Source organism: Diceros bicornis, chromosome 12 (assembly GCF_020826845.1).
Source record: "Diceros bicornis minor isolate mBicDic1 chromosome 12, mDicBic1.mat.cur, whole genome shotgun sequence".
NCBI lineage: Eukaryota > Metazoa > Chordata > Mammalia > Perissodactyla > Rhinocerotidae > Diceros > Diceros bicornis.
In genome coordinates, this window is record NC_080751.1 from 52107305 (window position 1) to 52131909 (window position 24605).

The window sequence follows — 24605 nt, forward strand, 5'->3', positions numbered from 1 at the left end:
TTCTTATTTCCTGCCATGTTAAATCTTTTGCAAGGAGCTTTTCCTCCCCAGATAGGCTGTGATGAGAAAAAAGTAACTTGGATTAATCCCCAATGATAGCTAATCCCCCACTGGGATCAACTGTGCTCTGCGTTACTTAAGCTGGTTATTAAAGTTTTAAATATCCGTCGGAACGTGGGGGACCCCTGAATATGCTAGGTCCTGAGAGAGACTGACACGGCTGGGCCCTGCGTGGAGACTCACCTGGTTTCCAGACATTTGACATCCCACTGAAATCTATTTCAATCCTAACGACAGGTATTGGTTTGACAACAGACTAATATGCCTTTTGGCTGGATCAGGTAACGACACTTGGCAAAACTGGATTTCCTTGACAGCTTCCATAGGCCCAGGGAATCTTCTCCACTTGAGTGGAGGACGAAATAGTGATTCAAGAGGCAAGTACCTTGGAAGTCTTTGCTCTCCCCCGCACTGCAGGCCCTGCATAGGGCTGCCATGGGAAACCCAGGCCTCGGTCTCCCCAAATCCCAAACGGTTAGAGTGAAGTTCCTCAGCCCCTCAGCATCTCAGCAGCAGGCAGTGTGGTGCTGCCCCATCTCGAAAGCTTGGCGGTGGTGTTGTGTAACTGTCTGCCATCTGCTACTCAGAAGCAGCATCACAAAGCGCTGAGCAATGGACTACGGTGCCGCAGCTCCCGCCTGGAGCCGACAGCATCTCAGTGGCTTGCCTGGGGGTCCCCTGCAGAGCCTGCCGCAGAACACTTTGCAGGCCTAGGGTTGCAGGTCGAGGGTGAGGCTCCTAGAAGAGATCCGGGGAGCTTAAGATGCTGCAGAGATGGGTTCTTTTGATGCTCCCCCTATCCCTCCCATGACCATGATCTACCTGGACCTTTGCCTGGCCAAAGTGGTGGCTGGGGAGCCTACCCTAACCTTTCAGTGTATAGACTTCTAATAAAGGCAAATCCTAGACCATTCCCAGGGTTCTGTGTGATGGTCTGAGAGCTCAGCTGAATCTTGAGATGGACCGGCAAGAGTGCTCAGCTTTTCTGGGCTGTTTGATTTCTATCTCCGTTCCCAATGAAAAACTTCTTATCTACAGCCTGGCCTAGAACTCTTTGAGGCAGGACTGCCCTGTGGCTGAAAGACAAGGTAGCACATGCAGGGGGCTTTCAGAGATTCCTCCATTTCTGATTCCACTTCTTTTTTTTTTTTTTTTTGTGAGGAAGATCAGCCCTGAGCTAACATCCACGCCAATCTTCCTCTTTGCTGAGGAAGACCGGCCCTGAGCTAACATCTATTGCCAATCCTCCTTTTTTTTTTCTTTGTCTCCCCAAAGCCCCAGTAGATAGTTGTATGTCATAGATGCACATCCTTCTAGCTGCTGTATGTGGATGCTGCCCCAGCATGGCCAGACAAGTGGTGCGTCGGTGCGTGCCCGGGATCCAAACCCGGGCTGCCAGTAGCGGAGCGGGTGCACTTAACCACTAAGCCGCGGGGCCGGCCCTCTCTGATTCCACTTCTTAAGGGCTCTATCTCTGGAGAATGAATTCCAGAGCCCTGCTTTATACCTGCCCCACCTCCTGTATGGCATTGGGGCTTCCCCTATGTTGAGATCTATGGGGTGAGAGAGGCAGGGAGGATGGTGGCTACAGTAGTAGGTGCATCATTTTTACCTCCCTAAGAAACTTGATGAGATAAGCATCCCTCCAGCTAAGGCTGCATACATTAAAATGGCACTGTTCCAGCAGCCACCATTGCCCAGGCAGAGCAAGGATTTTTCTTCCCCTCTTTGAGCTATCAAATGATCAGATAACACCAGCACCTTGCATTCAGCTTTCATAACTATTCATTCACTTGTCAGAGGAGGTATTATGGTCCCCATTTTACAGAAGAAGAATCTAAGGCTGGGGGAAGGTAAAGGCCTTGCCCAGGATTCACACAGTGAATATGGCTCAGCCAGGTCAGAAACCCCTAGTCCAGTGGTATCACCATTATTCCAGCCTAGCTGAGGCCTACGTGGGAATCCAATTCAGAATTTGCTCTGCCTCCAGACCCAAGTAGTTTTCATCTACAAGAGGGAGGAGGATGCACTTCCCAAAGGCATTTGGGAAAAAGGGCTATTGAAAGACAACCTTCTGCCCCAGTACCCTCTGCCAAGGGTCACTTTCCAAGAACCCCATGTGGTTGGCCCAACTTTGTACCCATTTTCTTGCACGCACAGAGCCCTGATGCTTATAGGGAAAGAAAACCCTTAAGGGAGATAATTGCGCCTTAATTTTTAAAAGGATTTCTTTAAAGTTAAATTTAGACCAGCTCAGCGTTCCATTAAGCAGAAAAAGTTGCCAGGCACCTACAGGCAGGCAGAGAAACACCCTGGGGAGTTGGCTGAACCAGGGCTTGGCCAGGAGAGCCAACTGCGGTTGGGGCAGCAACCCCGCCGGCGTCCCAAGGTTCCAGAGCCGGAGCCCGGAGGGAGGGTGCATGGAGGGCGGGACTCGGGTGTGAGCGCCACGTGCAGCCCCCGGCGGTGAGCGGGAAAGTCCTCCCAGGCACAGCTCCGCCTGGCGCGGCATGCCTCTGGTTCCAACCTGCAGCAGGGGGTGGCGGGCCTCGCGGATGAACAGTTCCCGCCCCGCCCCGCCCCACCTCAGTGTGGCCCCGGAGCGGCGCCCAGGGCTCGGCGCGGGCGGCCCCAGAACAGCACCGTGCGCCTCGGTCGGCGGGCAGCGGTAGCGCCCCCTCTCAGAGCCCCGCTCGCTCCCGCCCGGGATCCCTCGGAGTCGGTCTGTCTGTCGGGCCCACCCTCCCAACCTCCCCCTTTACTCCCTCCTCTGTCGTGCTCCTCCCGGGGTGCCAGGCACAGCCTCGGATTCCTCCCTCCTCGCAGTTCGAGTCAGTTTCCCTCGCGGCGGCAGCGGGCAAGCGGCGGCGGCGGCAGCGGTGGTGCGGGGAGCATCTTGGCGGCCACCGTGCTAATCTCGCTGGAGCGGGCGTCCAGCTTGGCTGCCCTTCGGCTCTTCCCTGCCGCGCCGCGGGGCGCCTGGCGCCCCCTACCTCTACCCCTGCTTGCTTCTCTCCGAAGCGGGAGCGGCGCCTTGCAGCATCCCGCCGCCCCTCCACCCGGATCCCGAGGCTGAAGCTCCCCGGAGCAAGGCGCTCTCTGGGATTCCTGCCCCGCCGACCCTGACCGCCAGGGGGTGCCCCAGGGGCGTAGCTCCGGGGAGAGGAGAAAGCAAAGGGGACCATGCGGCGCCTGTCTCGCCGCCTCGCGCTGCCGATCTTCGGGGTGCTCTGGATCACGGTGCTGCTGTTCTTCTGGGTAACCAAGAAGAAGTTGGAGGTGCCGGCGGGACCTGAAGTGCAGACCTCCAAGGTACGGGGTTTGGCGGCGCGCCGGGCGCGGGGCAGTGGTTTGCAGGAGGGCGCGCAGCCCGCGCGCCGGGTTTGCGGGCTCTCGGGAAGCCAGGGCGGGGGTCTGGGTGCTGCGAGCAGGTAACCGCGCGCCGGATGCGGCTACAGTGTGATATTTCTGAATTTTCAAAAGCTCGGGGGCATCTCCGGACCCGCGGTGTGTTTAAGCGGGAGTGGGTGTGGGTGGTGGGCGCGCGCTCGCGGGCAGAGCGGGGCTCTCAACTTGGGCAGCGCGCCGGGGTCCCGGGGCGGAGGGAGCGCTGCAGACGAGCCGCCCAGGGGGTGCGGTCTGTGGATGCCGTGACAGAGTCGCCGGTGGTTGGGTCGGGTGGCAGGGCCGGCCGGTGCTGGCGCCCGCGAGAAGTCTGGCGGCTGCGCTGACCTCCTTCCTTCCCGCAGCTGCCAGGCCCGACAAGCGGAGGCCAGAGGCCCGGGGTGCGCCGCGCGCGCGTGTGCGTCGCGGGCGAGCGCCCTGCAGCCTGCTGGGCGGCTGCTGACGGGGCCCACCTCTGCTTTTTAGTTGTCCTGTCGCCACCTCTGCTTTATAATTGTCCCCGAGCCCTTCAGCTGCGTGGAAGTTGAATGTGCCGTGAACACCACTAACGAGCCTGTAGAAACAGACGCCTTGGTATTGGTGGGAGTTGGGGAAATGTGAATCCAAAGTGGCTTTTCCAACTCCTGCCCAGTCGGTTCATCTGAGTGGAGTCAGAAGGTTCTCCCTACAGGATCGCTCTCACCTTTAATTCAGAGCCCCCATTCCTCAGTTTCCTTCTCTTCCAGAGAGACCTGGCCGTGGGACACCGAAGGAGGCCTCCGGGGATTTCCTGACCAGCCAGGCAACATTTATGAACTGAGTCCAGAGCAGTCTTCCAGGCACAGGGCAAAAGCCCTTGGAAGAGCTTATGCCCCATGCCAGAGACTGAAAGATATGAGGAGAGCGGGGGGAGGGGAGTTTCCCAGTGAGTACAGTACAGAGTACCTGTGCCAGGTACACAGTGGGGCTTCTTCATAAGTAGTTGTGCCAGTCGAGTGGCATTACCCTTATTTCATAGATTAGGAAACAGATTCTGTCTTTCAGTAACTTGCCTCAGGTCACCCAACTGATTTGAACTCCGACCTCCGATATTCAGGATCTTTCCACTAGATCAAGTCACCTCTCAGATCCCCTTTTAACTCAGTCTTCTGACAGGTATGTTTTGGAATCTTGCCAATGCTCAGCTGAGCTCCACAAACATTTCCTGAGACCTGCACTGTGCAAGGTCTGTGTGCTGGATGCTGTGGCTACAGAGATACAAAACTTACTGGGGTGGGGGATTTGCTCATCAATGGACCAGGACCATACAGTGTACTGAGGGCCAAAAGGGCTCAGTGCACTGGGTGTCGTGGGAGCCTGGGGACTTCCTGGAGGAGGAGGACATAACAGAACCAAGTTGAGAAGGATGAACAGTACGTTTGCCAGTAGGTAGGGAGGGCATTCCAGGTAGAGGTTAACTGTACCAAACAGGCTCAGAGCAATGACACAGCATGTTGTGCGAGTTTGGCAAAATTTGAGAGCACGGCATGCGGCAAGGATGAGGCTGGGGAGGTGTATAAGGGTCGTGTTGGGTAGGACCCTGTGAGTGCTCGGGCGCTTTGGAGGGGTTCTAAGCAGGGGAATGACGAGGTCAGACTGGTGACTTCAAACAGCCTTTATCACACTGGATCAATTTTCTCACTTACCACAGCCCTGCCTGTACATCTGGAGAGCTTTTCCTTTTCCCTGGGTGGTTCTGCTCCTTGTGAGGTATTCAATGACGACTGCAGGGACATGATCTCTCTCTGTTTTGCGTTGAACCTCATTACCTTGAGCATACTTATTCTTAGTCTACACCAGGGATCTGGGACAAGAGATCTGTTTCCTTCTTTGGGCACTGTGTCCTTCCTCCTTACCTGCCTCTTCCCTGTGGGGGCTGCTGTGATGAGTACCCTGTGTCTCTGCCATTTGGGGACTCTCACAAGTTCCTGGTTGAGCAGAATTACAAACAATGAGTTGCAGGGTGAGGCGGGGGCAGTGGTCTGATATCCGCCATCTGGACATGCTGGTGGGCAGTCACGGAAGACGGAGTCTTCTACTTTTGACCACTTGCTCTTTATCTTAACATCTTATTCCTTGTTTCCCCTATTTTCTGTATCCTGCATAACCACAAATCGTAAAGACTTTTAAAATCTTGATACCTCTTATTATTAGATGCCCTTGTCTTTGTTAGTATATTTCTCCTTCCTGTTTTTCCCCTGTATGTATGATTTTGTGTGTCCACGTATATGTGTGGAGTGTACTGGCGGATGTATTTGTGCCTGGTGTATGAGTACCTCTCTGTATCTTAGCGTATGTGCAGCTGAGGAGAGAGGTGGAGAGACAAGGAGAGGTCCTTTCTTAGCACCAGAATGGTTTTCTTCCCACAACTGATCTATATAGGAAATTTGCACGTCCTGTCCGAAGGAGTGCGATTGGTTCCCAAACCTGACTGCATGTCAGAATCACCTGGAGAGCTTAACATACAAGTTTTGGAGTTTATTGCAGAGATTATGGGGGTTTGGGAGATTCTGGGGGTTTGGGAGAAGGTCCTAGAATCAGTATCTTTACAGATGCTCCATGTGAGTGTGAAGCAGCCTGTTGATGGACGCCATTTGGGAGCTAGATGGAGAATAACAAGGCTGTTGATTTTTTTGTAGTTTGGTTGGCTCCGTGTAAATTTGGCCGAATGATTTCATTCTTCTTGAGTTCCTTTTGGACCAAGCTCGTGTGAGCATGTGCACTCATATGAAATAACAATAGCTAGCATTTGTAGAGTGCTTTACAAATTCACAGACTCCATTGTACATTATTAGCTCATTTAATCTCCACAACAACCATGTAAGGCAGATAATACTTTTATGCAGATAAGATTGAGTAATAAAGTTAAACAATTGGCCCAAGATAAGAATGCTGTTATTAAGTGGCAGCGTCAGGGACAAGAATGGAAGGGGCTCATTCTGGGCACTGCCCACCCACATGCCACTGTGCTGTGTGGACTGCCTGGGTCTGCACTCGTGGGTGATGGGGTGAGGTTAGGCATGTTTACAGCTGCACGATCCCCACCTACTTTCCAGCACTTCCATGGCTCATCCCCAGATGCTGGCCTTTGGAGAGCTCCAGGATGGTTGGTGGAATTTGTGGAGGAACCATCTCAGAGGGAAATCCTGCTCTGCCCTTGGAGGAGGCCATATGGGGCAGAGGAGGCTCCTCTGGCTGGACAGTGCACCCTGGTGGGGAGGGTCTGACGGGAGGTTGAAGCATCATTGGGTGGTTGCAGCACCGTTGTTTTAGGAATCATTTGCCAGGGAAGAGATTGTTTCCTCAACAGTAGGTTGAGGAAAATTCAGATGGTAGGAATTCAGATGGGGCATTTGTCTATGGTAGGGAAAAACTCAGTTTTTGAGTGAGTTCAGTATCCTAGGTTTTCTTGGGAAATGCTCATGCATACTCACAAGGAGAGCTCTTGCCTTGGACAAGTTTTCACCCTGCCTGGGCTTCTTCCCAGTGGTGGAGGGGGTCAGCTTATTTTCCAAAGCAAGAGCAGTGGGCTCCCTTCCCTTAAAAATATTTAGAGAGTTTGGGAATGGTGGAGGGATTGGAGAGGAGAGAGCTGTGGCGAGGGTTCCTGGGCCGGGGACCTCCCAACTTTGAGATTCCATACAGCAAATTGCCTTCCCTGGGGTCTGCTACAGCGTCTAGTTCTGGGCTCCCAGGCCCTTGATCTCCCTTCCTCACAGTGTCAGGAGGCATCCTCATTCACCTAGTGATAGAATCTCCAACATGGGCCTGATACAAAATAAAACCTGCTTGGTCACCATCCAAGTGATATGGAGAAGCCATGCTGCACTGCAGGTTTAAGAAAATTAATTGGTTTTTTTTCCTTAGTTTCAAGAAGAGCTGGTTCTATTAATAGCTCCAGTAAAGACTTCTTTAAATTTGACTTTTTAATGTTGATTCGATTCTTTTACTGGGTCCCCCACCCGCAAATTCAGCAAAGCTCTAATTTCTAATTGAACATCATGTAACAAGTTTGATGTCTTAATTCAAACTGTATTTTAGCAACGAATGCTATACCACTAAAAAGTACCTGAAAAATGTTTTCATTTCTTCTCTCCCCTATCATTTGTTTGCCGTTTGGAGAATTATACAACAGAGAGAATTAAAAAAAAAAAAAATCAGCAAATTTGTCTCTTACTTCCAAGCAACTAAATTTAGTCGAGGGGCTTAGGGTTTAGCAAAAGCAAAAGCATTTGAGGCCTGAGGGTACTTTTTGAGGAAGATGCTGGAAAAGTAAAGGCTTCCAATAAAGTGCCTCAGGCCCATGTAAATGTATTTGTGCTGTACTAGAAATATAGCAAACACTATTAGAAAAGAGCTTGTCTTTCTATAATATTTGCATACCACAAATGCCTTGAGTCTAAGACACTTATTTTATTCCTCACTTAGTAGATAATTTCTCCCATTAAAAAACATCATGAATTTTATAAAGCGATCCTATTAATCTGCCAATGCTCAGTGTGCACATATTGGACTCTGTCCAGGGAATTTTGACTCTGGCACGACCAGAAGTAGCCCATTATCAGATGAATGGTCATCCTTTCCTTGGCTTCTGTGTGTGCGGTGCCTGCCCTGGGCGCTGTGCTGTTTTCCCCTCGAAGGCAGTTCCTGGAGGGGACTCCAGGCGTGTGGATGGTGTTGCCAGGTGGCCCAGCAGCGGCTGCTGAGAGAGTCTGGGGAATAGGAGAGGAGCAGGTTGGAACCTCAGGTATTCGAGAAATAGCAAGTTTTTGCTTTCTAGAGATCAACAAGCTTTTTTTTTTTTTTTTAAACCCTGAGCTCCGCCCCACCTCCCACCCTGTCCAATCCCATCTGGCTAGTGGGAATTTCTCCACCCTGAGTCATTTTTGGCCTGCTGGGAATTTCTCCACCCGGAGTCATTTTTGGCCTGCGCTGGGTTGCACCCGTGGCCCAGCTTGCTTTCTCAGCCAGTGCTCATCCCCAGGTCCAGGCGGGAGGCCCTGTCCCAGGGATCAGTGGATCTGTTCTAAGGGAATCTCTTTGAGTCCGTCTGGCAAACTCTTTCTCTCTCCCTAAACCGTTAAGTGGCCTGGTGCTTTTGGAAACAAAGACGAGGGTTCCCTGCCTCAGACTTTCCTGGAGGCACAGAATGAGACCTGCTCACATGAGGGAAGACAGAGGGGCAAAACCAGGAAGGAAAGAGAAATTAATGTCCCTGTGACAAGCCTCTCCGCCTGTCTGAGGCGACCCTTTCTCAAGGTTGCTCGTCTGTTTGTATCGTTTAAAAGTGTTAATTTCCACTCATTAGTGGTCATTTATAAACTGAACAGGGATAGAATGAGGCTGCCCGTTGGCCGGTGCCTAAGGCCCAGGATTTCCACACAGCCTAGTTCACATGCTGTCTTGTCACCTCCTTTGCCTGTGTCTTTTCATGCACCTCCCCCATCCCGAATTTCCAAAATAGTCTTATCCATTATCAGGCACCCAGGAACTCATTTTGAAGGACTGTGTTGCTGTGCCCTTGTTTGGTTTCTAACGTGTACAGTTTTGTCACTTCCAGAGCATCTCAAAGTCTCCAGTGCATTTTTGGAAAAGAATCTGAATTAGAAAGCAGAGGCAAAGCCCCCCTCCTCTCTTAGGGGAAGTCTATGAACCCTGCCATGGCTTTCACACATTCCACCCCAGAGACCAGCATGACAGACCTGCCATCTGTTTGGGGAAGTGAGTCTGGACGTGCCCCGTGCCCTCTACAGCTGGCACTGCCTCTTCCCACTTGCCTGCAGCGACCCTGAGCTGGGTGGTTAGCCTTCCTCCTCGCATGGACCTCGGAGACTCCCACTGCCCCCTGGAGTCAAGAGATACAAAGCCTGACCCTCTCCTTGTCACTCCAGGAGAGGACTGTCATAACCAAGTGTGGTTTCACCTTCTGGTTTTTCTTATACACATGGCAGCCTGGGCATCTTGTTCTGCCTTTGACAGTGCCAGGGATAACTCCGATTCCTCTCTTCTGGTCTCAGTCTCCTTACCTGTGGAATGGGAGCAGCATGCCATAGCACTGCCTGTGTCCCACTCTCCTTGTCAGCAGTCTGAGCCGTTTTGGGTTCCTTGTGAATAACTCTGAAGTGAGACCTCATGGCTATAAATAATTATACTACAGATACTCTGTGTCTATTACTTATCTTTTAATTATTTTACCAGAAACTCTAGATTAACCAAAAAAATAAATCAGTCTTCGAGTCCTCAGATGTTGAGCTGATTAAGAGATAACCCCTTTGGGACACTGAGGAACACACACACACACTCACACACGCAGACTGGTACCCTGGGGAGTTCTGCAGAAGCTCCTGAAATTTGCTTGCTCTGGTATTTTGGTATTTCAGAATAAATGGCCTGATATGACCTTCTGGGGCAGCAGTCTTTGTGTTTGGCAGCAGCTGCTGCCATCACAGGACCTAATGAACACCAGGAAGCTGAGATGGGAGAGAGAGAAAGAGATCTCTATGGTGTGAGAAATTTATGTGCCACCCGGGGAGTCCTCTTTCCTCCTGCTTTTCTTTCCATTGCTCCCCTCCTCCCTTCTTCACATTTTTCCTCCTTCTCTTATTCATATCTCCTGACAAGCCAGTGAGGCCTAGAGCAGAGAGCCCCAGGGTACTTGGTGAGGAGCCCCAGGGAGAAGTCTGGAGGGAAGGAGCCCAGTACTTCCCCGCAGGCTCCAGGGTCAGGAGCAGCCTGCCTCTCTGGTCACTGGAGATACAGGGACCACTCTGGATGCAAAGACAGTTCTTTCTGGAGGAGGGAAGTAGCTTCTGTGGACCACCCTGAGCCATTCTGCTTGGACACCTTTATATGAGCACGAGCCCTTATCGCAGGAAGGGAGGAGCGGTCTGACCCGCTGCCTCCTGGACAATGCCGATTTCAAGTACAAAGTCTCTTCTGCTTACCATTTGCCGGAGACAAGATTAGGCACTTAAAAAAAATAATGAAATTCTCCTCTTGTCACTTGTCTCCTTAACTGTAAGCACTACAGAGATCTTTCAAAGAAATGCTGGGGAGTGGCACCCTCAGATATTCCTGCCATCGGATTTGAATGCCCAGGAAGAGAACAACCACCCAGCTGCCACCTTTCTAATGATCCTGTTGTTTAAACCCAATTTGCATCTCATTCCAGGCCAGGATAGAGTGGGAAAGAGACATCTACAGAACTGATGTGACTGCCCCATCTTGACGAGCTCTCTCCAAAGAGGCTAAATGTCCCTTTTCTCTGTCCTCACTGAGATTTGGGAGTTAGGGTTCTCTTCTCTATGGTACGGGCTGAAGACTTATGTAGCTTCTCTTGTTCCTCTGAGAACACTCTAATCATTTATTATTCCCCCCAGCCATAGGGAGACTGGTCCAATCAATATTTATGCGCTCGTCACTTGCAGCTGCAACGTGCAGGCATAATGGACGCCAAATTCCTTGATGGCCATTGGAAAATTAGCTGGCGCCTGTATTTCAAGCTCATTGTTTTCTAGGATCTCGAGGAGATCAGACCACGTGGTCCACCGATTAATTAAGCCACCCAGATAATTGGCCGTTAATAGGTGGCCAGTTGATGGCTGCCAGCTGGGAGCTGAATTGACTAAGGTCCTTATGGTGGGCCAGTGGTCTTCATCAGAAGAGGAACTGGCTGAAAGACTTGACTAATGAAAGGTGAATCAGGAACAGGAAGATAACAGGTAGCTCCTTTCCTCCACCACTTCTGTGATGTTTTACAGTTTACAAAGCGTTTGTATTCACAGATGCCTCATTTGATCTTTACTGCAGCCCTGTGAAGTGGGTGCTGTTATTATTCTTGTTTTCTGAAGTATGCTGAAGCTGAAGTTATAAGGGGGAGGCTTTGGCAAATGTCCCTAATCATTGAGTGGCCTTGAACTCACTCTTTTGACTATAAAGCACGTGCTGTTTGTATCATGGCCGTGCTCAACTCTGGTTAGCTTCCTTTTCCGGGAAATGAAATCTGTTTTATATATGTATATATTATATGTATATATTCATATGGAAGAAAAGCTAATGCTCCTGGTGAGAAATGACTCCCTACCTCTGATAAAACACAGCGTTGCTTTTCTGCCTTCAGAAGGAGACGGAGGAGCGGATAAAGGGAGCTGTAGAGCCCATCTTTGCAGGGCCTGGAAGACTTTGGGTTTTCTTTCAGGCTGGGCCAAGTTTAACTCACTCACAGGCCCTACAGAAACGTTGCCCAGGACACTGCCTTCTGCTGTGGGAAGATGCTGGGCTGCAGTGGCAGATGTGGGGTCTCAGAGAAGTGGAGAGAGGCTCTCCCACCCTCAGTCCCGTGGTCCGCTCTGGCTCTGTCCTCGTGCCCGTGAGCCCGCGCTGGGGTTTGACAGTGGGAAATGAGGCTCTGCTGTCATTCACGAGGCTGCTCAACTCAGAAGTCAACAGGATTGTGCAATTAAGACAGAAACCGTTGATTTGAATCCCTTTCGTGATGAATGTGGTCCTTAAACAATCAGAAGCAATTCCCCTCTAAGAGGAAAAATGTCATTTGAAAGAACCTAATACATCCTATTTGAAGTGCAAGGCAGATGTGTGGGGGAATGGCTCCAGGGAAGTGCCTTTGGAAGATACACAGCATCACCTAAGATCTTCCCATCTGGCAGACATAGGGCGCCCTGCCTGTGTCTTGCTGTTCAGCTTGAAGGCCCATTGATGACTGCTCAATTCTGCCGCGTAGATGGACTGCTGGTTCTACCCAATTCGGGGCTCAGGCTCTTTGTGGCTGCTTTGGAGGTTAGGTGTAAGTAATGTAGTTGTTGCCCATATAGCATAAAATCAGGAGGCTGTGAATGTCTTCCTGGATATTTTATCTGCAATTCGGGTAAACTACGGGAGGGCTCACGGTGGTACTTTTGTTACGTGGCCTGAATGACAAAGTCAGTCTCTACTGCAAGATCCCCAGCAGAAACATGACATTTTCACTCTGGTCCACTTCTGCTGAGCATGGCAATGTTAAGGAGTATGCATGGAGTAAGAACGAAAAGAAATGTAAACCTAGATACCTCTGGTATTTTCCCTCTCCACTCGGAGGCCCTGATGGTTTTCTAATCATCTTCTCAATTCTGGACCAGATCAACTCCCTGTAATTCTCCCTGCCTCTCTTAAAACTGAGATTATAGTTTCTGCTCCAGGTTTTAGCTTTTTTCTTAAAACTGAGCAGATATTTTGGAAAACTTCTTGGCAGTGTCTTCTAAAGCTGAACATATGTATATACCTGTGACCCTGCAATTCACTCCTAGCCACAAACCCAACAGAAATGCATACGTATTTCAATGAATATCATGACCTTGAATTGGAGTTGGCAAACTTTTGCATTTACAGAGCCAGACAGTATTTTTGATGTTTCAGGTTATACAATTTCTGTTGTAACTGCTTGACTCTGCTGTTTTAGATTGAAAGACAATACATAAACGAATGAGAGTGGCTTTGTTCCAATAAAACTTTATTTATAGACACTGAAATTTGAATTTCATATATTTTTCACATCTCATGAAATATCATTCTTCTTCTGGTATTATTTTCAAATATTTATAAATGTGAGATCCATTCTTAGTTTGTAGGGTGTACTGAAACAGGTGGCAGGCCAGATTTTGCCCACAGGCTGTGGGATCCCATTTATATAAAGTACAAGAACAGGCAAAACTAATCTGTGGGTTTGGAAGTCAGTTTTGTGGTGACGCTTGGGGGAGGTTAGTGACTAGAAGAGGAGAGGGGGTCATTTTGGGGGAACTGGTATTGTTCACTTTCTTAATCTGGGCGCTGGTTACTTGGGTGTGTTCACTTTGTGAAAATTCATTGAATGCATGCTCTTTTCTGCTTATATATTCCACTTTAAGAAAAAGTTCAAAAAGAAATATCTGCATTGAGTGTGTGTGTGGCTTCTGACTCCAGGTTTTCATTTGGGGTTAGAGTGTGGCTCTTTTTGTTTTTTTATAGCCACTGGTTTTGGAGAAAGCCCTTGATATGTCTTTCCAGTTTCCCACATCTTTCTCCCTTTTATAGACAGGGAGACATTTAACAACAACTGGTGTGGTGTTGGCACCAGCCAGCCAAAGTACAAGTATGTGCTGAGTGTTAACCCTTTAGTTGCTGGATCATAGCAAGATGGGGAGGATCCTAGGGGAGGGCAGGGGCAGTGGGAGGGCCTTCAGGACAGTAGAAACCATGAGGAGGACTTGGGCTGGTCCAGCTGCAACACAGTGAATCCGGGCTGAAATCTACCTATGCTTATAGGCAAGAGGTGGAGGCTTAATTGCAGAGAATGGAATTCTATGGCACAAGCTACTGGCTTGTAGAAACCCAGCTTCTATTTTTTTTTTTTTGCATCCAGGAATAAAAAACAGAGAACTAACAATCTGAGCCTCTACTGATTGCCAAGTGCTTGCTGTATCAGCCATCTACTCTTCCTAACAACCCTGTGCAGTGGGCATTATTCACTTCATTTTTCAGATGAGAAACATCAAGGCTTAGAGAAGTTAAGTGACTTCTCCAAGGTCATGCTGCTCCTAAGTGTAGGAGCTAGATTCTAAACCAAATCTGTCTGGCTCCAGAGCCCACCCTCTTTCCACTTCACCATGTCCACCCCACACTTCTGTCTCTCCCCTCACAGTCACACCGAATCTGGTCTCTTGAAAGAGATGACTTCAGTATATTTTCCCCTTAGCAACCAGCCTTTAGAGCCTGCCTTTGTTCTGCTTCCCAGAATTACATACGTCTTGTTTAAACCAAAAGCTGTGGAATGAAATAGTGTTATATCAGAAGCTCTCTCTTCCAGGAGAAGTCATTTTAAAACAATATTCAAAGTGAAAACTTTGTAATATTTTCAAAGAGAAATACATTGGGCTTTCAGCACTATTTGACACCCCTGATGAATACTTTTCTCCTCAACTACTGGGAATGCTTCTGGTCCTAGGGTTAAACTTTTAAAAAGGCTGTCTCCAAGGTGTCACATTCTGGAGAGTGTTAGGGTGATTTAGCATGCCTCAAGACGGATTAAAGAGGGGACAGTGAGGAATTGATCCACAGATGCAAGAAATACAAAGGCTAGAGGAGATGGCTAAACACTCCCCACATCACCCCTTGGAGAGGAATAGTCCCGTATCCAGCATAATAGCACCAATTATTTGGTTGTTTGTGCTGAAGAGTTGAAAGCTATCATGTGCCTGGAAAATACTCAGCATGGAGCAGTAATTATGGATCAGCTGATGATAAAGATGCATTGGATTGACTGCTAATTAGATTATTAGCACCAAAAACAAATACCTGCTATTCACCATAAATAAGCTGCATTTATGATATTTTTATTTTACTTTTTAACGCAGCTTCCTTTTTAGAATGTGCAATTTCCTTTCTTCTTTTTCTGTGCCAAGACTTCCCATGTTCCCCGGTCATACTAAGCATATTTGTTTATTGAGCTGTAATCAAGTTGTTTTCTTGTTTCCTTCCAGTCTCAAAAGGGGGTTGTGAGAGCTGACATGTATTGGTGCAAGTGTCAGGCCCCGTGAAGTGTGTTAGGGCTTTTCAGGGAGGAAGTTCGGGTATGATCTGGGTCTTTTCCATGGACACAGAGTCTTTGTGTGAGAGGTAAGGGATCGTAGGGTTTTCCCTAATGAAGTCAGTGCTGGAGTTAAAAGCCAAAGAAATGACCTGGTTGGTTTTTTTGCGGTGCTTTGAGGTTTGATCCTTGTTATCTTGGATTCAAGGAGGATGGGATGGGCATTTGGGTGCCTCAAGTGCCTGCACCTCCTATCCCTCCCCACCAATCAGCAATCTTCCTCCAAGTAAGTTGTGTTCCCAGCAGTGTGAGATTCCAGCTGTCCTCCTGCCCGGGGTGGCTATGAGTTCTATGGGTAGGACCATCTGGAAGAGCCCTTGGGCGCTCCCTGGGTTGTCTGGAGAGAGAGGCCAACTACAGTAGGACCCAGGGGGCACCTCTGGCCATGCCCTTGATATGTAGTGCAAGTGACTGTCAGGTGTCCTGCAGGGAGAGCTAGAGATGGAACTCATTTTTGGCCACCGTCATATGCCAGGAGTCTAGGTAGAAAGGAGAGGTTTCCGTGGGGAGAGGGGCATGTGACTGCCTTTTGGGAGAAATGTTAGGTGCTTTATCTGTGTTAAGTTGTTCATTCTTTACAGCCACTCCACGAGGTAGGCAGGCTGAGAGTTAGCTAGTGCTTCCCATACAGTCATACTGGGTGTTTAAGGCTGGCTTTCTGATTAAACAGTGCTTGAGCCCTGCAAGTTGTTAAAATGTTCTCTTATATTATCTCTGGATGATATATTTATGATCTTTATCTTACCAGTGAGGAACTGGAGGTTCATAAATGTCTGATCACTTGCCCAAGTCAACAGATCTAATAAGTGGCAGAGCTAAGACAGGTCTGTGTGATGCTGGAGCCCGTGTAGGGGTGCCACTGGGGTCATTGAGAAAGACAGTGAGCTCCTTGAAGGAGTTTCTCCTTTTGAGTGCCTATCTAGTGTGAGGAGACAGGTTTATCAAATATGGAGAGACAGTGGGCAAATTCCCCTGCACCTGGCCACTGGGTCAAGCTCATTAGTTCATCCAGCAAACCCATATGGACATTGCTGTGTGTGAAGCCCTCTGCAGGAGATGCCCGAGCCAGGCGTCTGCCCTCCTTGCCCAGGGCGAATTCTGAGGGAGTGGTGGAGTGTGGATCAGTGGCTCTGTGCTGGCCTCTGGCCTCTTCTGCCTCTTCTGTTCTGGGAGAACTCTGTCTCCCTCTTGGACTTTAAGATGCATTACTTTATTCCTGGAAAGACAGAACTGTGTCACTAGGATGGCTGTTTAATGGTGAAAGGGACTGCAAGATGGATAGAAGTATTTTTTCTCTTTTGAGTCCAAGTGGGATGTGAGATGAGGGGATGGAGAGAATCTTTACGCGGATTCATGGGATAAAAGTTTGAGACGATTGCTTTTGAATTTACTAGGAGTGGCTCTGCAAGGTTGAATTTCTTCCCCGATCATGTCACTCCTCTGTTAGCTCAGAAAACTGCGGTTGAAGTTTAATCTCCTCCAGAAAGCTGTTTCACTAAAACAGGAACCTGTTATTCCACAGGGCCTCTTATTAGAAGAAGAAGGATTTAGAGCTGTCTTTTAAAGTCATTTCAGTGATTTTTGAGGAAGTACATTTGCCAGGATCCACTTGTCCCCAAAGTGTCTGCTGTTTCAGAAGCATAGCGCTAGTGGAAGGATAACGGGAAAGGAAAACCAACTTCAGGAGAGAAAATAGGCTAACTGATCAACCCACTTTAATTTAATTAGCCAGGGATGCTATCGTGGGTTCTGTGCTGTTTTGGGCACCATAGACCAGGGTCAGCCATGCACCAAATCCAGTCCCCCTTACCCCACTGTTTGTGGATGGCCTGTGAGCTAAGAATGGCTTTTTTTTACATTTTTTAATGGTTGGAAAAAAACTAAAAAGAAAAATAATATTTTGTGACACATGAAAATTATATGAAATTCAAATTTCAGTGTCCATAAATAAAGTTCTATTGGAACACAGTCAACTCGTTCCAGTACATATTGCCTGTGGCTGCTTTCACAGACAATGGCAGAGTTGAATAGTTGTGATGGAGACTAGATGGCTTACAAAGCCAGAATTTTTGCTGGCCCTTTATAGAAAAAATCTGCTAACCCCTGCCCTAGACTTGCGCTTCTCAAAGTGTGGTTCAGGGATGAGGGGTGTTGTCATCAGCCAGAAGTTGGTTAGAAATGCCGGAATCTCAGGCCACTCCACACCTACTGATCTGAAATCTGCATCTTAACAAGACCCCCAGGAGGTTCCTGTGCAATTAAAGTTTGAGAAACACTGTGTTAGATGAGGACTGACTCTTGCTCATGAAAAGCTAGTGTGAATCATACTTCACAAACCGAGGCCTATAATTGGTGCCACATTTCCCTATGTATTGAATTCAGTTTGATTCTAAGCTCCCATTCCTCCCTATTGGGGTGGAGATTCCTCTTCTACTTTCAGCTTCACAAGGATCCAGGAGGTTTCCTCAATGCCTGGGAATATGGGAATAGCCTTGAATCTTCTAGGCATTGTGGTCACAGCTGTGACATCATTGACCAAGCCCTCATCATTCTGCTCCTCCCAGGCTAGTGGGTTCCTTGTGATGCTGGGAGCCCCTGCATCCAAGGTCCCAGCTCCCTAGAGGTACCACAGAGTCATTCCTCTTGGACCTTACTACCCACTGAGGCACACATCACTCTCAGGACTGGCCGCCTCCATCGTCTTTCCAAGCTGGAGGAATTACCTTTTTCCATCACCCTCTGGGCCACTTCTTCTTTCATTGAACACTGGCTTTTGCATACCACCTCTTTGGAAGTAAGGGAGCAGCTGGTCTTGGTTTGGTCTTGGTTAATGTACAGAGGTTAGGGGTTGGGGCAGGGTTGGAATGGGAGTGAGTGGGTAGAATGCAATGAGAACAAATAAAGGCAAATATCCCAATACATTATCCTACCACACCTATAGTATGTTACAGTGCAGTTGAGAGGACACAACCAACACAATTTAGGACAGTAGCAAACCTAGGATATCTTCCTGTAGAACAAGAGGTAAATTCTGTAGGAATTTAGGGAAAGGGAGTTTGTGGGCAGCAGGGATGAGGGAGGTCTTCTGGGGTGGTGGGACTCAGCAAGAGTGACCAGAGGTCAATGGAAGCCAGGCGGGGGCCAGATTGTGGACGAATTTGAAAATAAAGCCATTTGCTTCTTTTTGTTCTAAGATGGCAAGTGTGTCTCAAAGTAAATAGATCTCCCCAGTTGGGAATATTAAAGTCTACTCGTCGGGGGCTTTGTTCAGAAAGTGTTTTGGGTTTAAGGGTTTTAACTGTTCAGAGTATGCTAATTGCTCTTAAAGGGGCAATTCAGTGAAATTCGAATTTGGCATTCCCTTTCTCTTACCCCTGTGGCCCAAATGAGAGTCGCTGTGTGTGTTCTATATTTCTCACCAAGGTTGATTCTGGCCTTTTTTGACCACCTCTTTTCATATTTAAGTCGTGTAGCTGCTTTTAGAGAAATGTCCCTTGGAGAAGTCATCCTGCCTGTCTACGTTCCTTGAATGAGGCCTTGGCAGGGCTGTGGCCGGAGGTCACCTAGTCATGTGCTCTGAGGGGTGTGCTGGGCATCCCGAGTCCATGCACATTAGTTGGAGGAATCCAGAAGTGAAGACATCCCAGCTCGTGTTATCAGGAGGATGGATTAGGATAAGGGCCTGAAGAGTTCCTTCTTCTTGTACATACCAGGTAGCCCAAAGGCTGATGGCCCGCTGGTGTTAACTGTGGGGTGTGGTTGATCCACTGTGCCTCTCTCCAAATTATCCTTTTGGTAAGCTAGACTAGGAAAGGACCTAACACAGTGGACATAGACATATATTCCTGAAAAAGTTTTTACAAATTTAGGTTAAAAAAAAAAGTAGGATTCAAAATTGTGTCCATGGTAGGATCCTATTTTGTTTAAAACAAGATATGTATTGGAAAACATCTTAGAACATCAAAATGGGTGATTTACATAAACAGGTATCATCTATGCTGTATTTCTCATTGCTGCTTATTCATTAATTAATTGATTGATTTATGGTTATTTTCTCCCTAACTCCCTCCATTCACCCGTCCCCCCACTTTTAGGTAAACAACATACTAATCTAGATATGTAAACTTCCATATCTTTCTCTGTGCACCCTGTAATCAGTATGTAAACATATATAAACATTTACAGATTTGTTTTGGGCATTATTAAAAAGGAGAGAGAGAAATTGATCATATTATATATACTTTGCATCTTACTCTTCATTTAACCATACATCCTAGAAATCCTCAGGTCAGCTAGCTCATTATTTCTAAGGGCTGCATAATATTCTGCAGTATGGATGTGACTTATTCAACCATTTCCTTTTGATGGGTATCCACCTTGTCTCTTATCTCTTGTCATGACACACAGTGCTGCAGTAATATCTGTGCACACATATTCTTACATGTTGCTGCTTTGACTTCTATAGGATAGATTTTGAGTCAAAGGGAATCTAACTTTTATATTAATGGATATGTTAAGATTACTTTTAAAAACAGTATAGTAAGCCACATTTTCACTAGCAAAGTGTGAGAGTATTCTTTCCTCAGTATCCCCTTTAGCGTAGATGTTATATTTTTCATTTTGCCAATCTATAAGTTATAATATGGAATCTTATTGTGATTTTATATTTCTCTGACTACCAGAGAGGTTGAGCATATCCTCATATGTTTATTGCCCTTAAGGATCTGCTCTTCTATGAAGTGTCTATTCATAGCTTCTGCCCATTTTTCCACTGGGCTGTTTATCTTTTTGTTGTCAATTATGAGCTCTTTATATGTTATAAATAGCTCTTTATTGGTCATATGTATTGCAGATTTTTTTTCTAATCAATTGTTACAGTGTTGACTTGTTTATGAAATATATTGCCATATAATTTTTTGTTTGTTTTTATATGGTTAAACATGTCTTTTTAAAAATAGGTAATGAGTGTTCTGTCTTATTAAAATCTTCCTAACTCCTAGGTTGTATATAGAACATCCTAAATTTCCTATTCTATATGACTTTTAAAAAAACTTTTGAATCTTAAGTCTATCTGGATTTTATTTTTACGTCTAGTTTGAGGTAGGGGTTTAACTCCATTTTCTTCCAAATAGATAGTTATTTGTGTTAATATAATTAATTAAAGAAACCATCTTTTCCTCTATTAACTGAAATTCTACCTTTGTCATGTATTTATTTCCCATACTCATTGGGTTTTAGTTCTGGCAACTTCACTCTGTCCTATTGACATATTTATCTCTTACTATTCCAATATCATACTTTTTACTAGAATTTTCTTATTAAATCCAGTGGTTACTTCTTCTTAATTAGTCCATTGGATTTCCTATGTATAAAATCATATCATTATCAAAATGAGTTAAATTTATTTCTCCTTTTTGAATATTTATCTTGATTATTTCACTATCCTGTTTACATTCATGAGAATATTCAAAATGAAATACCATGGCAATACAGGACTCTTTCTTGATTTTGATGCAAATGGATATAGTTGTCTCACTATTTACTGTTCACTTTTATTAAATATTCTTATTTTAGTAGTTTCTTTTTTCTGTTTTACTTCAAGTTTTTGTTACAAATGATTTTGGATTTTTATCACATTTTGATTGAATCATATAATTTTTTCCTTGTTGATGCAGTGAATTATTTTTATTTCCTTATTTTGAACCATCCTTGCATTCCTGGAATAAACCCTGTACAGTTATAGTTTATTTTTGTTTATGTGGCTACATTTTGTTTGTTGGCGTTTATTTGGAATTTTAACATCTATATTTATGAATGCAATTGATTTATAGGGTTTTTTGGTACTCTATCAGAGTTTAGATTTAAGAGTATATTTAAGTATATTTAAGAGTATATTTAAGAATTGGATAAATTCTTAGAATCATACAACCTTCCAAAACTGGATCAAGAAGAAGTAGAGAATTTGAATAGACAAATCACCAGTAAGGAGATCGAAACAGTAATCACAAACCTCCCCAAAAATAAAAGTCCAGGACCAAACGGCTTCCCTGGTGAATTCTACCAAACATTCAAAGAAGACTTAATACCTATCCTTCTCAAACTCTTCCAAAAAATTGAGGAGGGGGGGAAGCTCCCTAACTCATTCTACGAAGCTGACATTACCTTGATACCAAAACCAGACAAGGACAACACAAAAAAAGAAAATTACAGGCCAATATCACTGATGAACATCGATGCAAAAATCCTCAACAAAATACTAGCAAATCGCATACAACAATATGTTAAAAAGATTATACACCATAATCAAGTGGGATTTATTCCAGGGATGCAGGAATGGTTTAACATTCGCAAATCAATCAACGTAATACACCACATTAATAAAATGAAGAATAAAAATCACATGATCATCTCAATAGATGCAGAGAAAGCATTTGACAAGATATAGCATCCATTTATGATAAAAACTCTGAATAAAATGGGTATAGAAGGAAAGTACCTGAACATAATAAAGACCATATATGAGAAACCCACAGCTAATATCATCCTCAATGGTGAAAAACTGAAAGCTATCCCTCTAAGAACAGGAACCAGATAAGGATGCCCACTCTCACCACTCCTATTTAACATAGTGCTGGAAGTCCTAGCCAGAGCAATCAGGCAAGAGAAAGAAATAAAAGGGATCCAAATTGGAAAGGAAGAAGTGAAACTGTCACTATTTGCAGATGACATGATTTTATATATAGAAAACCCTAAAGAATCCACCAGAAAACTTTTAGAAGTAATAAACGAACATGGTAAAGTTGCAGGATACAAAATCAACATACAAAAATCAGTTGCATTTCTGTACACTAACAACAAAGTAGCAGAAAGAGAAATTAAGAATACCATCCCATTTAGAATTGCAACAAGAAGAATAAAATACCTAGGAATAAACTTAACCAAAGAGGTGAAAGAGCTGTACACTGAAAACTATAAAACATTTCTGAAAGAAATTGAAGAAGACACAAAGAAATGGAAAGATATTCCGTGCTCTTGGATTGGAAGAATTAACATAGTTAAGATGTCCATACTTCCTAAAGCCATCTATAGATTCAATGCAATCCCTATCAAAGTTCCAACAACATTTTTCACAGAAATAGAACAAAGAATCCTAAAATTTATATGGAACAACAAAAGACCCCGAATAGCTAAAGGAATCCTGAGAAAAAAGAACAAAGCTGGAGGTATCACACTCCCTGATTTCAAAATATACTACAAAGCTATAGTAACCAAAACAGCATGGTACTGGCACAAAAACAGACACACAGATCAATGGAATAGAATCGAAAGCCCAGAAATAAACCCACACATCTATGGACAGCTAATCTTTGACAAAGGAGCCAAGAACATACAATGGGGAAAAGAAGATCTCTTCAACAAATGGTGTTGGGAAAACTGGATAGCCATATGCAAAAAAATGAAAGTAGACCCTTACCTTACACCATACACAAAAATTAACTCCAAATGGATTAAAGACTTGAATGTAAGACCTGAAACTGTGAAACTTCTAGAAGAAAACATAGGCAGTACGCTCTTCGACATCGGTCTTAGCAACATCTTTTCAAACACCACGTCTGACCGGGCAAGAGAAGCAATAGAAAAAATAAACAAATGGGACTACATCAAACTAAAAAGCTTCTGCACAGCAAAGGAAACCATCAACAAAACGAAAAGACAACCTAACAATTGGGAGAAGATATTTGCAAACCATACTTCTGATAAGGGCTTAATCTCCCAAATATATAAAGAACTCATGCATCTCAACAACAAAAAAACTACCAACCCAATTAAAAAATGGACAAAAGACCTGAACAGACATTTCTCCAAAGAAGATATACAGATGGCCAACAGACACATGAAAAGATGTTCAAAATCACTAACTATCAGGGAAATGCAAATCAAAACTACAATGAGATATCACCTCACGCCCGTCAGAATGGCTATAATTAACAAGACAGGAAACAACATGTGTTGGAGAGGATGTGGAGAGAAAGGAACTCTAATACACTGCTGGTGGGAGTGCAAACTGGTGCAGCCACTATGGAAAACAGTATGGAGATTCCTCAAAAAATCAAGGATAGAACTACCATATGATCCAGCTATTCACTGTTGGGTATTTATCCAAAGAACTTGAAAACACCAATTTGTAAAGGTACATGCACCCCTGTGTTCATTGCAGCGTTATTCACAATAGCCAAGACTTGGAAGCAACCTAAGTGCCCATCAAGGGACGAATGGATAAAGAAGATGTGGTATATATACACAATGGAAGACTACTCAGCCATAAGAAACGATGAAATCCAGCCATTTGTGACAACATGGATGGACATTGAGGGTATAATGCAAAGTGAAATAAGTCAGAGGGAGAAGGTCAAATCCTGTATGATTTCCTTCATTAAGTAGTAGATAATAACAACAATAAACAAACACATAGGGACAGAGATTGGATTGGTGGTTACCAGAGGGGAAGGGGGGAGGGAGGAGGGTGAAAGGGATAATTCGGTACGTGTGTGGTGATGGGTTGTAATTAGTAATTTGGTGGTGAACATGATATAATCTATGCAGAAATAGAAGTACAATGATGTACACCTGAAATTTTTACAATGTTATAAACCAATGTTACTGCAATAAACAAAATAAAAAAAAAAGAGTATATTGCTTCCGTAAAACGAATTAGGGAGCTTTTTTTTTTTTTTTTTTAACTTGTGGGAATAGTTTAAATAACTTTGACGTATGTGTTCTTTAATGGCCACATAAAACTCAGCTCTGAAATTATCTGGTCCTATTGACTTCTCCATTGGCATCCCTTTAATCAGACATTTCTGATTTATATTCTCATAAATTGTACCTTAACTTTCACCTTATCTGATATTAGTATTATCTGTCCTGCTTTGTTTTCCTTTGCATTTGTCCATCTCTTTATTTCAACCTTTCTTTATTAAAGAATGTTTCTTGTAAATAACTTACAGCTCTCTAGCAACTTGAATACCTATTTTTATTTTTCAATGATAGGAATATTCAGCTTATCATAATTAGTGATACAATTGATATATTGAAAATTTACTATTTATTTTCCTTTATCTTTCTCCTTTTTATTATTTTTGCTAGTTTGGCCAATTATTATTTCAACTCCTCTTTCTGTTTTTAATTTGGATGTCTTACCATACCATCAACACTGACTGTTACCTTTCTTTTCAGGGCATTCCAATACATATTTGTATAAAAACAGGTTACCAACAAGTTTTCCCTGCCAAGATGCTTTACTCCCCCATTCATTATCAACCTAATAAATCGAGCCTTTTAGGAGTACTTTTACTTCCTTACACTTTCTTACACCCAAAGCTGACGCACCTTTGGACTTTCTCCACCTTCTACCACCCCTAATTTCTAGGTTTTGCTGAGATTATTTAACACTTCTAGAACTAAATGTTGTTTTTCTTTGCAGAATCCCTCTTCTCTTTCAAGT

The 24605-nt window shown here is 45.2% G+C and overlaps 2 protein-coding genes across 2 annotated transcripts in view; both read left to right on the plus strand.

Moving 5' to 3' along the window:
* Positions 1–3136, plus strand: part of CAPN14 (calpain 14) — a 59240-nt gene extending 56104 nt beyond the window's left edge. The window contains exon 22 of the mRNA XM_058550704.1: positions 2887–3136. Within this exon, the coding sequence (XP_058406687.1) occupies positions 2887–3136 (250 nt within the window). The remainder of the gene's footprint in view (positions 1–2886) is intronic.
* Positions 2738–24605, plus strand: part of GALNT14 (polypeptide N-acetylgalactosaminyltransferase 14) — a 207379-nt gene continuing 185511 nt past the window's right edge. The window contains exon 1 of the mRNA XM_058551508.1: positions 2738–3372. Coding sequence (XP_058407491.1) covers positions 3244–3372 — 129 coding nt within the window. The 5' untranslated portion in view covers positions 2738–3243. The remainder of the gene's footprint in view (positions 3373–24605) is intronic.